At 47.0% G+C, this 13,274-nt stretch overlaps 1 protein-coding gene across 8 annotated transcripts in view; it reads right to left on the minus strand.

Annotated features, from left to right (window-relative positions):
* Positions 1-3,361, minus strand: part of QKI (QKI, KH domain containing RNA binding) — a 144,184-nt gene extending 140,823 nt beyond the window's left edge. For 3 of the 8 annotated variants that reach the window (XR_009543898.1, XM_060168267.1, XM_060168268.1), the window contains exon 1: positions 2,703-3,361. Coding sequence is in view for 6 of the 8 variants with exons in the window: in XM_060168267.1 (XP_060024250.1) it covers positions 2,703-2,844 (142 nt within the window). In the remaining 2 variants the exon portion in view is untranslated. Of the gene's footprint in view, positions 1-1,400; positions 2,420-2,702 lie in introns of those variants that run through there. The other 5 variants (XM_060168266.1, XM_060168265.1, XM_060168264.1 and 2 more) reach the window with 4 other exon arrangements.
* Positions 3,362-13,274: the final 9,913 nt, after the last annotated feature.

A 13,274-nucleotide genomic window follows, 5' to 3' on the forward strand; every position in this document is an offset into this window, starting at 1 on the left:
AAACAGAAGTCATGATTAATTTATTTGGGACAATGACAGGCCACAAAGAGGTAAAGCACAACTTGCCAAATTTCAGAATTAAGTCACCCAGCATGGATAAAACGTGATGCACTTCAGAAACCAATATTTTTCTTAAGTCAAAATACGTTTATAATAAGGCTAACAATTACAGGAAGCAGCTTATTCCACACTAAGGAATAACCCCTTTTCCTGTGTGTTTGTACTGGTCTGATAAAAAACAATCAAACTTCCTAGTCATTATGCTGCCCCTTTTTAAACATCCTAGCTATTATACAGAAGCAATCTTTACGCTGGGGAGTTGAAAAGGCTAAAACTCAAGACAGAACTGAGACAAGAGATGGAGTAAACCATAATGAAAGGGAAAAAATAGATGTTATTTAGAATATATCATCCTCAACCAGTGGTCTCCAACATTTAAAACTCAAATGGTTACTATTTCCAGGCGAAGAGAAACGAACAAACCTTTGTTAGAAATAATGACATAACTGGAATTCTAAATTCAGAAGATTAAAAATTACCAAAGGTTAGAAACTTTTTAACAGAACCAACTCCAAATTATCATTGAGAGATTTCAGACCAACATAAAAGTACAAATGAGAACCCTTTCAGAACTAATCAGAGAAACTCAAATTATTTACTTCAAATAGTGCAAATGAGAAAATATTTCCAAACTTTTTAATAATCTCCTACGCTGTTTAATTGAATTCAACATTTTAATTCAAAGAATGCAATTTAACTTTAACCCTAATATTGTCAAAACCTGTTTTCATTTTAATGGTTATAAAGGATTCCTTCTGTACAACTGTGCTTAAAGAAAAAACAAAAATTTTTGCTAATACTACCAAAACTTTAACTGCACCAAAATATGCCAAGAAGAAAATATAGCGTATTACTTCTGCAATGTAATAAAATTGTTCCAATAATTTGAAAGGAAGTGTTTTCAAAGTTTTCAAATACATATATGGACACAAAACGACAAATGAAATGACCTATGATTTAAGTTTCAACTAAATTTAATATAGGTCAGGTAATTGAGTATGTTACATATTTTGCTCCAAACATTTCTCATGTTTAAAAAAAATAACTGGCGCCCCTTAGCGCCCACATTTGGAAATACTCAATTTAAGTGTTCCAGCAATTTTTTTTTTTTTTGACATTCCAGAAAGTTTTCTGCCTCCACAATCTTTCAAATGCCAACACAAATAGGAAAAGCAGAACCCCTTAAAGGGACAGCTCAGATTTTCTCCGGAACAATTTCGTGTTAGCAGATTTGCTGTTTCAACTACGGAAAAAGTCCATTTCAATATGGGCTACTACTGTATGTTCTAACATATGTAGGCCAAAAAACAAGTACGCAGTAATAGCTAACAGTTTTGTACTTTTAAAGTTGTTTCTATGACTTTCTTGACAACAAAAGCTTCTGGGATTCTTCTTGAACCACCTTTTAACACGGAGACATTTCCGGTCTTTTGTTCTTTCCTGACATTCCAACTCTAACCTGCAGATTCCTTTCCCCCAGCTCTATTGTAAAAACTCTCTCAAAATTCTTACGAAAAAATCTAAAATCCCCTGCTCATCGCTATAAAGGACAGTTTTCCGTTTTCTTTAAGCAGTCCTCCGGTGATGATTCTAAGCAGAAGAAACTCCTCGCTACTTGATTTTCAAAATAAACATTTTTGTTGGTCATGTTTTTTCCTAGGCGTCCCCAGAAATGCACAGCCACCAGACGCGAATCGTCCCGGTCACTGCTTAAGACCTTGTTAAAGTAATCCCAGAGTTGGCCAAAATTAATCTTCTCGTCATTCTTCGCTCGCCACAGCTCTCCGCCAACAAAGCTTTGCTGCGAACTTCTACTCGTTTTTATCTTGGCCCTTTCAAACGTCTTGGCTTCCCGTCCTAGCAGCCGAGGCGGCGGCGCCCTCGGGAGAAGGCTCTCCGCCGAAGTTCTTTCGGACGCGGGATTACGTTTACATGTGTCCTCGCGGTATTTCGCGTTCACACCCCCACCCCCAAAAGTGAAGTTCAACTCCCGAACACTTCTCGCTTCCCCAAACAAAAGGATAAAAAGTGCTTTCCGCTGTCATTTTGTCCTCGCCTTCGGCTGCATCAGCAGTACTTTCGGTATGCTCTGAAATTCCTTTAAATTAACCAGCCCCACACTACTCCCCTCGAGTACTCCAAGCTACACAAACTTAAAAAAAACCACAAGCCAAACTGGACTTCCCACTCCGAGAGCCGCCGGCGACCTCTGGGAGGGCCCCCTCAGGGAGCGACCCCGAGGCCGGTGTCCTTCAGGCGCCCCCGGGGCGCGGGGCGGGCGAGGCCGGGCTGCTCCCCGGGAGGCCCGCGCAGCTCGGGGCCGTCGCGGTGCTAGAGGCCGGGCCGGGAGCCGGGGGCCCTGCAGCCTCCCCCAGCGCACCCGCTTGGGCGCCGGCGGTGAGGGGTCCCGGAGCCGGGGCCCCGCGTCCGGGGGGGCGTCCCGCCGGCGGGGCCCGCCCGCCGCACCCCGCGAGCCCAGCTCGGCGCCGCCTCCTCGCGCCCCGCCCGGGCCTCGCCGTCCCCAGGCGCACGGTCCCCACCGGCCACCTTCCCGCCCTCCCCATACTCCGGCGGGCGTCGGGTCCCGGGAAGAGGGGCCGCCGCCCCGGCGCGGGCCGCGAGGGGCCGGCGAGGCGACTCACCTTCGTCCAGCAGCCGCTCGAGGTGGTTGAAGATCCCGCAGAAGTTGGGCAGGCTGCTCATGAGCTTCTTGTCGTTCATCAGCTGCATCAGGTAATCTGGGGTGGGCTTCGGCTTCTCCTTCGTTTCCATTTCCCCGACCATATTCCAGGCTCCTCAGCTCACTCCGCCCGCCGCCGCCGCCGCCGGAGAGGAGGGAGGGGCGGGGAGCCCCGGCAGCCGGCCGCTCCGGACTCGGCGTCCCGCTCCGCTCCGCTCCCGCGCCGGGCGCCGGGGCGGCCGGACCGCGCGCTCACCGCGCTCTCCCCGCCCCCGCAGGCACTTTCCGCCCGCAGCCCGACGCGCTCCCGACCCGCCGCCGCTCCTCGGCCGCCGGCTCGGCGCGTCGCTCACGAGGCCGGCGGGCGGGAGGCGGGTCTCCGCGGGCCGAGTGCGGGCGCGGGCCGCTCGGCGCCGGACGAAGAGGAGCCGGGCCGCCGCCTCTCGCTCGGCTGGTCGCGCCCGTTCAGCCGCCGCCTCTGCCGCGGGCTCGGGGTCTCTCTGGGCTGGTCTCCGCCGCGGCCGCCTCTGTCGCTGCCGCCGCGCTCTGACTCCGCTCCTCCTCTTCCTCCTCCTCCTCGCCGCCTCCTCCTCCTCCTCACTCACTTGGCGGCGGAGTTCGCCTCAGTTCAGGCGGCGCTGCCAACGGCGGCGGCGGCGGCGGCGGCGCGGGGGGAGGGGCGGCGACGCGGGGAGGGCCGGGGGCGGGGGGCGGGCGGCAGGCGGGGCCAAGCAGGGCGGCCGTTAGCTGGGCCCGGCCGGCGCGCTCCTCCCCCTCCCGCCGCCGCCGCCGCCGCCGCCGCCGCCGCCCCCCGCAGCCCCCCGCAGCCCCCCGCAGCCCCCCGGCCCAGGCGCCGCCGCCGTCGCCGCCGCGCCGTCTCCCTCCGGCGGGGTGGGCGGCCTGAAGGATCGGCGGCGCACGGCGTGACGGAGGCGGCGCACGAGGAGCCCGGCCTGGGCGCCGGGCCGGGGTCGCCGCCCCGGGCGAGCGAGAGCGAGAGCGGAGGGAGGGGCCGGTGCTGGGCCGAAAGACGAGGGAGGGGGCTGGGTGGCTGTGCTTTCCACTGGGGCGGGGGCGCGGGGGGCGCCGCCTCTCGCTCCCCGCCGCCGGGCCGGCTCATGTGGCGGGCGCGGTCTGGCTGTAGTGTTACAGGAGAGGGATTCCCAGCGGGACGAGCTACTGCGCGCCAGGGCTGCGCTCGCCGCCGCACAGCCCTATCCTCACCCCCGTTACTATAGTTCTTTAAAAGCCTCTCCACCACCCTCCCCGCCGCCCCCACCCAAACAAATTTTTTTATCGTCCTGTTGCTTCACGGGGGACTTTCGGGCTGGGCGTCACGTGGCCCGACACGTAGCCGTAAGGCCTGAGAGCGCGTGCGTGCGTGGGGGCCGGAGGCCACGCCCCTTCCGAGGGTCGCTCCGCCCCCGCCGGGGCCCCGGGAGCAGGGGGGAGGTGCGGGGCCTGCGCGCGCCTGCGTGGGGCGGGGCCGGGGAGGGGGCGCGGCCCCGGGCGGGGGACGGGGAGGGGCGTTCCGAGCGCAGGGGTCCTGGTGCGGGGACACCCCGCGCGAGGTGGCCGGGCCATCGAACCCCGGGGGGCGGGAAGTAGCGGGGTCTTGGCTCTCGGCCCTGCGCTGTAACGTGTCTGCGGCCCTGGGTCCTCCTGCGCAGGACGTGTTCACGATGGGCTCCGACTGCCGCTGTGTCGTTGGTGGGCCCGCACGACGACCCCCGCTGTCCCAGCGGTCTCGTCCTGCTTCGAGAGCCACGCGGCGGGAAGGAACCGGAGGAGCAGCGGGTTCGCGTGGGCGCCCCTTGCCGCCCCGACTGCGTGGCTGTGGCGGTGGCCGTGCGTCGTGGGTCCGGGCTGGGGGGCGCGCTCCGGGCCCGGGTCCGCTCTGTTGCGGCATCCAGCTCTTCCAGGCTGCGGTGAGGAGTGAGCACCGGCGGTACCAAGTCGGGAGCGGAACGTGCACGCTGTTTGTGATGTAGCGCTTCGTGACGGCATCAGTATCCAGTAACAAAATGAAGCCGCGATAAAGAGACGAAACACCGAGCATGCACCTAGTTGGAAAAGCGAAAGTCAACACTCATATTTGCAAACTTGCAGAAGTAATCATACGTTGGGCACGAGGTTTTTCATGCAATACAATCGATTTCAAACATTTAGGTTTGCTTGGGGAAATTTTCTGAACTGCAACAATGCAGTTGCAGTTCAGAAAATTTGGGTTATGTAATGTCAACCACCAAGTCTGTATCTGTATTTTATTGCAAGCCCTTTATGACATGTTCAATTAATGTAGACAAAATTATTTAACATCAAACTGACCCTTGTAAGCGTGACACGTGGCTGAAATATCTATTTCATGTCTATAATCATGTCAACTGTGTTTTAACTTAAGTGAGAACTTAGTGGGTTTTTTGCGGGGGGCGGAAATTTTGCTTCAAACAAATTCTGAAGAACACTTCTAAGTTTGAGTTGTATTGAAACTACGAAATGAATTTCAAACAAAAACTCTGGCAAGTAACTACTGGCCTGTCCGTTTAAAAAGCAGAAAGTGAGTTTGCTTTTAAAATTAAGCTGCTTTGATAGAGGAAATGGAATTGCTTTGTTAGACAAAGTTAATAACATTTAACTCAAATATTTTAAGTTCACCAAAATCCATCACTGTTAGCAGAGGTATAGAGTATTCACCTAATTATCTGTTAAAGGGTGAATTTTGTAAATGCAGGGAATAGTAATTTGACCAAAAAGCTGTTGTCATTTCGAAAACTAGTGTAAGGTATGCTACCTCCCTACCTGGCTAAATGATAGGTAGTTGTAAAGGGGTTTGGTACTGAGTGATTCTTTTGACTCTAGTTTAAAATATTCAGTTTCCCTTCTTAATCTGTTCACTTGTTTATTAAGCTCCTAAGCCCTGTGCTAAGTGCTTTACATGTATATCTCATTTAATTGTTAGTTCAACCTTGTGGCTTTAACCTTATGCTTTTATTCCCATTTTACATAAGGGGAAACCCAAGGAGAAGGAGGTTAAGTAACTTGCCCAAGACTGTAGCTCATGAGGCCTGGATCTGGGATTCAAATCCACTTATATTTTATTCTAAAATCCATGTTCTGTGCCCCTTTACTAACCGTATCCTGTAAGGTTGGAACTTATGATGATGTTCCACCATTTTTGACCCATAGAAACTGCAGTTTCATATGGCTCACCGGTTCTTAAAATCTAGGTGAACCAAGTAAAAGTTAAAGAACAGTGATAGACAGTATTCATTTCCCATGTATTAAATCACTTACAGTTATAGCATTTGATGATAGCTACTATCTTTTGCCTTTTCAAATATACATAGATAACTTCTCTGCTCACAGTTCTTCAGTGGTTTACCCCTACAGAGGCCTGTGGGTCCCAGGTGCTCTGGCCCGTGCTGCCTGGATGACCTTAGCCTGGGCTCTTCCCACCCTGCCCCCCCCCGTCCCGCCCCCTTCCCTTCCCTTAGACAGGCCAAGCAGGCCTTCTATTCCAGGACTTTGCCTTGGTGATGCCTCTCCTTGCTGAGTTTTTCCCACACATCTGCAAGCCCCCTCCCACTCTTTCTCAGGTCTTAATCAGAGAAGGCTTCCCTAACCACCCTCTGTATAAAATAGCATATGCATGTATGTAGAAACACACACCTTCCATATTCTATCTGCTTACCCACCCCCCCTTTTAATTTTTTTCATAGCTTGTATTTCCACCTGACATGTTCTACCTATGGGTAAATTTGTCTGTCCCCTCCCCCTACACTGTAAGCTCCATGAGAGGAAATACTTTAATTTGTTCTATCTAGAATTCCCAACACCTAGAAGAGTGCGTGGTACATATAGGCACGTTAAAAAAATGTTCCAAAAAAAGTATTAAGTACTTGAACTGTGCAAAACCCTTACCTACATTATTTCTTCTAATCTGTACAGCAAACATTTGAGGTGGGCATGAATAGCCAGATTTCAGAAGAGAGATGGCTGATGCTTGAGAATAGTAAGTAGCTGGTCCTATACAGGGCAGAACTGGATCCGCACAGGGCGAGGCTTCTCACCTGTCTGCAGGTATCCACAATATCTCTCCCTTTTCTCTCTCAAACTCCTACCTCGGTCATTTTAGGTATATATCACACCATTAATTACCCAACAAATGACAAGTGCAGTGAGGAACACAGAAATTCTTGGGATACATCACTTGCCTTCCAGGAGCTTAAAAACCTAAAAATTAATGTGGAAAGACTTTACATTATTACAAAAAAGTCATTTTTATGATATTCATAAGTTACAATGTATTCATAAGTTACATAGTGACTTACAATATATGTATGGGTTAGCTCCCATTTGAAGATCCTTAGAACTTTTTTCACTGTGAGAAATTGTCATCTAATATATTACACTAAAAATGGTTCCACCTCGAATATCAGTAATTAACCACGAGTGGAAATACACTTTCTGTTCTCTTAAATTTGATTGGCTTCATTTGTTTATTGCCATTCTTGACATTTAAAAATAGAAAATTATAGTATTCCAAACATGTTTTTCTTCAGCACCATGGAGTTCTTACGGGAACTAAAATATTTCTTGGACTTAAGCATCAGTCTTTGATGGCTTTTTGTCCCAAATGTTCTTTTTAAAAGTCTTAATCCTTAGATTTTCCTGAAAGGGAATGGGCCTTTCCCGTTATCCTTGTGAAGTAAATGTTTGTTTATTGTCTGAAAAGATTTCTTGAGTACCCTTTTGAATTGGTGAGATGGCTTATCAGGTAGTGTTTAAAAGGTTGAAAATGACACATTTTAAGTGTGACTATTTTAATCAACAAATACTTGAGTCCCTGTTATATCTAAATACCTGTCATTAACCCTAACGCACATACAGACTAAGCTGGGAGTTAATATCACATACATATGAAAAGTTAACTAATAAAAGTAGATGCTTAAGACAAAAGACCTTAAGAATGGAAATGAGCACTAGCTTCCAGGCCTGGAAAGCAAAGCAACACCGCACGGAGAGCTGGGTCGGCTCTCCTGCTTGAGGAAGAGCAACAGAGCTGAGGGAGGACACCAAGGAAAGCTTGGAAAGTGGGAAAGTATAGGCTTTAGGGTAGGAGTTTCCATAAAGAGTAGGAGGTGCCAGATTGTGGTTGGCCTTGAATGTCAAGCTAACGTGTTCATAGAGAAGAGCCTTGGGAATTGTTTTTAATACAAAGAAATGAATCAATAAAATAGTACCATGGATTCCCCTCCGTGAGGCTATATCTATGTCTCTTAGTGTAAATACAGCATTTGTAAAATGAAAGGCACTGCTCGCATCTAATGGTAACTGTGCTGCCTTTTTAAACCACTAACATGATGGTTGCAGATGTAATACTAACATTGAGTTTAAACCACTGCTTGGGGTGAAATGTTAACCGAGGGTGTCAGGTTTCTACTCATTTGACCCTAAATGAACCTTTAGAGGCAAAAACATTCTCAGCCAGGATGCAGGCCCCTGTGCCATGTAATCCAATCTTCATTCCTTATTTAAACAGAAACTTTAACTTAAAAAAAATTGTCTGTTAATTATAGGAATATGAGACAAGTAAATATGCATTTTGTTTTGATCACCTTGCAGACATTCATGGTTTTAGGATTGCAAAACAGTTTCCATAGTGTTTCCCTGGATTGGGTTCATTTGTTGTTTGTTTGTTTTCCTTTAGGATCTGGTTCCTTCAGGATGAGCCTGTGATTAGATTTTTTTGACATATTAAACAGATACTGTTTGATTCATAATCTATGCGTTATTTTTAAATAACTAATGTGAGTAAACAATTTATGAGCAAGAGAAGTGCCTACCCATGTCCCAGCCATTTAGTCAAATGCCATTATCCTTTATTGAAATTCAACTGATAGCCTAAATGTTCTGTTTTTCCAGCATTTTCTCTCTATTCACGCTTTCTAAACCAAGTTCTCAGTGGGACCAGGGGGACAGAGGACTGACACTTACCGAGCCCCTAGGAACTGTCAAGCACTTCAGTTACTATCTCACTGAGTACACTGCAGCTCTGAGTTCATTTTTATTCCCATTTCACAGCGAAGAACCGAAGGCTCAGAGAGTTAACAGAATGACATGACTCATCACACAGCTAGTAAATGCTGGGGACAACGTTCAGACCAGTCCTTCCAAGTCCTGGGTGACTTACGGAGCCCTGCTGGCCCCTCTGTAAGTTAAATTTGGGTGCTCTGAGATCTGTGTCCTTTCATGGCTAAAATACTGTCATCTATGAGTCTGTCTTTTTCTAACCAGTGATGTTGTTGAATCTTTTCAAACATTAAGCTCTCATATCTAATTGAAACACTGCTGGTGTCATGTAGAGAAAAGAATGCTGTGCTGGGTATAGAAAAGCTTTATTAGTTGTAGCCTAAGGAGCTGTGTGACACTGAGTAAGGAGCTCAGTCTCTGAGATTTGAACCGAGTGACCTTGGAAGTCTTTAGAAGTTCTAAAATTCCGTGACTCTGAATAAAATGTTTTCATCCACATCTGCAAATACTTTGTTGGAATCTAATTTCTGTGCTTAGGATAACCCTGTGTACAGATGGGTGGTCATGCAATGGCAATAAGAAATGTATTCTAAAATCGTAGGTGTCCAATTTTGCACTCCTTATTAAAATAAAAAAAAATTGTATGTATGAATTTTTGTTTCCCGTAGACAATATAATACATTTGACTGAAAATCTTATTTTCATAATTTCTAAAGTGTTAAAACCAAATCTTGTCCCTTTTTTAAAACATATTACAATTTAATAAAAGTGGAGCACTAAAAAATTGCATCTAGAGTTCCCAGTGGAAAAACTTATACTAGGAGAACATAAAAATTCCTGGAGGGTAGAATCCAGGCCTGTTGTTCTTTCTGCTCTTTAAATGCTTTACAAGTGATCTACTTTCAATAATTACTTGTTTGAATGAATGAAAGAAAAAAGAAACACAGACATATTTGGGTTCTAGACATGGCAGGCAGCTGTGTAAGCGCCTCACAGCCTGGAATACTAACCTGAGTAAATAGTAGCATCTGAAAATCCTTGCCCTCAGTGACCAGGAAAACAGGAGTGGAGGGAGGGGCCTCAGTGTCTATCCCTGTGTGAAGAGCTTTTGCAGTGTGACGCAGTGGTTCCTGGAGTGTGAGATAGGTCTTACTCTGCAGGAAACATACTATTTAGGGCAATGGGTCCAGAGCGTCCGTAGTCCCCTGCATCTATAACAGGTCAGAAAATGAGTACCTCTTAATTTACTATTGAAGGGGCTTGTATAGCAATGATATTTGATCAGAATCACTTTAACTTTATTATTTATTTAGACATAAGAGTAAAAGCAATTATTAGTAAAAAAAATTTTCTAAGTACACTAAAAAAGAAGCAATTTATTCACAGCACTGATACTCAACACCCCTTAGGGCATAGTTACCGCTGTTAGCTCTTAGCCACACCTCCCAGCCCTTTCTCCAGAGCCCCCAAGAATCCCCTGACCCAGCAACCAAAGGCATGGCACCTGGCATCCTGTTCCCACCCGGCCAGCACGCTCTCGGGTCATTTGTGCATCTGCCATACCAGTTGTTAACATTTTCAATATTACCTCTATTTGTGTCAGCTTAGTTATGTATTAGGAGGTTTTTTATTTCATATTTTAAACTTGAGTTTACTAGTTTTTACTAACTGTAACTAAAGTGGATAATTTTTTGTCTAAAGTATATATAAGTTCTTTGAGCACATATCCAAATTTAGAAGAAAGCTTTATGAAAATCATGTTTACCAGATTACAATGAAATACTAAAGTCTTCAGTTTTACTTTCTATTTTCCACCAAATAATGTTTTAATAAACAGGTTGTTGCCAGAACTGAAAAATAATTAATCATCCTCTCTATGGTAAACTCTTTACATTTCACATCGAAGAAGCACCCCTGCTCAGCTTTCTCCCCAGTCCTATATAGCCATTCACGTTCCCTGGCTGAACTGTCCAGGTCATACTGATGATGCCAGCATTTACTATTTCCTAAATACTCTGTCCAAGCCCATCTGTAAAAATGTGTTACAGTTACCTTTTATAGATCTTCAAGGGCCACCAACTTGATTAACTAGCATTAATTACACTGACATTTTCTCCATATCCGTTGGCAGTAAGCATCATTTTTAGGTGGAAGTAAAATGTAGCATAGTGAAATGAGTAACACTTTTTGTTCAGTGGTTCTAAAACGGGTGCCCTGTATTTATAGCGTGAGCCTGGAATTAAGTAGTAGTGGGAAGTTGCATGCTGGCATGTGGCAGACAGTGGGATGGGGCTTTTCTCCTGCTAGTGTCATCTCTCTGTCCAGGTAAAGCTATTAAAAGAGCAGAAAGAATATAAGGAGGGAATCAAGAACACTAAACTGTTAAATTGTGAAATGAGGAAAGAGAAGAAAGACTTGGGCTCACGGAGTTCAGAGGTGGTCTTGTAAGCCGTCCCATCAGCTGACATGCCAGCAATAATCCACCTCCCCCTCCAGTACCAGCTTCCTCTCCAGCGGCCTGGCTGCTGGTGGGCAGAAGCAACAGGCCCTTCTCTGCTCCAGGTTCCTTTACCTCTAGGGACTAATAGCCAGACCTGACTTTCTCCTCTCCCTCAGCTTTCAGCATTTCAGCTGGTCCGGTGCCTGATTTCATGAAGGCACACTTTCACTTAATCAACCAGTCTAGAGCACAGAGCGGATACCAAGTGGGATGGGAGGGGCTGGCCATGTCGCTGTCAGGGATGCTAGCGCTGAGCCTAGTGGGGGAAGGAGGCCTTTCATCTCTAGGCTCAGACAACGGGGGTCTGAGAAGTATTTCCCTCTGCACAGTGAAGATACGAAATCATAATACCTTGCCCAGCTACGTTACGACCTGCCAAGCCATAGGAATGCTTTTCTCACGGGTGACATAGATGAATTATCTTTAAACCCCAAGCAATGAAACAAGCCCTAAAATATTCACCCTGAAGAGTTTGCTGGTCCTTAGAGGAGGCAGCTGAGCACAAGAGTCTAGACCTGGCAGTTACCAGAAACTACTTCAACTACCTCTGACTCTCTCTTCTCCGCTATAAAATGGGACAATGCAACCTAAGGATGTGGTCACGATTATGTGACTGAATGAATATGAAGTGCCTAGCAAAATCCCTGGAGCACAGTAAGCTGTCAGTAAACAGTATCATTTTAAAAACTGAAAAGAGTAAGGCCTGGATATAGCTCTCATTTCAATGCACGCGTGTCTTGGAATGTGTGTAAATATCTCTCTTTACGTTGAAATTGTATCCACAGTGCTCAAAAGTAGTTAGTCATCAGTTTCCTGCCACTTCCTATTGCACAAAACCATTTCCTGTTCCCAGGACTGCTGACACTAGGAAGTAAAAGGACAAATAACTTGATGAAAAGGAGCCTTGATCCCAGGCTGGCTGGGGTGTCAGCTGCAACGGCTGATCCAAAGCTGGCGCGGGGCCTCCATGCTCTCCAAGACCCAGTTTTCAGCGGCCGGACGGTAGAAACAGCTCTGTAGTAGTGGGGCAAATGTGGAAAAGGAGAGGCGGCCTCCCTCCCATCCCTGTCTCATAAACACCTGAGCTAGCAGTTAGTGGAGGGAGCTGGGAAGATCCTGCCTTCTGGAGGGGCCAGGCCTGGGGCAGACAGGCACCGCCTTCCCAGACCTGCAGGAGCTCCCACGATTCCCTGCGTCGTTCTCACACTGACAGTTAAGGGCTGACCCAGGGTTTAAAACGTGAGGTCTGGGCAGCTGTTGGGCTGCGGTATGCCAGGTAAGGGGCTTTCTCCAGCCCCCAGCATGGGAGGCTCAACCAGCAGGCACAGCTGAGTGAAGGGACAGGGGCGTCTGCCCCACCTGCCTGCTCAGCAAAACCATGCTTGGTTTTTTTTGCCAGTTTATTAATTTTTTAAAAATTTTTTGAATTTTATTTTATTTATTTTTTTATACAGCAGTTCTTATTAGTCATCAGTTTTATACACATCAGTGTACACATGTCAATACCAATTGCCCAATTCAGCACACCACCATCCCCACCCCACCGCGGCTTTCCCCCCTTGGTGTCCATATGTTGGTTCTCTACATCTGTGTCTCAACTTCTGTCCTGCAAACCGGTTCATCTGTACCATTTTTCTAGGTTCCACATACATGCGTTAATATACAGTATTTGTTTTTCTCTTTCTGACTTACTTCACTCTGTATGACAGTCTCTAGATCCATCTCAACAAATGACTCAATTTCGTTCTTTTCTATGGCTGAGTAATACTCCATTGTATATATGTACCACAACTTCTTTATCCATTCGTCTGTCGACGGGCATTTAGGTTGCTTCCATGACCTGGCTATTGTAAATAGTGCTGCAATGAACATTGGGGTGCATATGTCTTTTTGAATTATGGTTTTCTCTGGGTATATACCCAGTAGTGGGATTGCTGGATCATATGGTAATTCTATTTTTAGTTTTTTAAGGAACCTCCATACTGTTCTCCATAGTGGCTG

The sequence above is a fragment of the Lagenorhynchus albirostris genome, chromosome 12 (genome assembly GCF_949774975.1).
Source record: "Lagenorhynchus albirostris chromosome 12, mLagAlb1.1, whole genome shotgun sequence".
Classification (NCBI taxonomy): Eukaryota; Metazoa; Chordata; class Mammalia; order Artiodactyla; family Delphinidae; genus Lagenorhynchus; species Lagenorhynchus albirostris.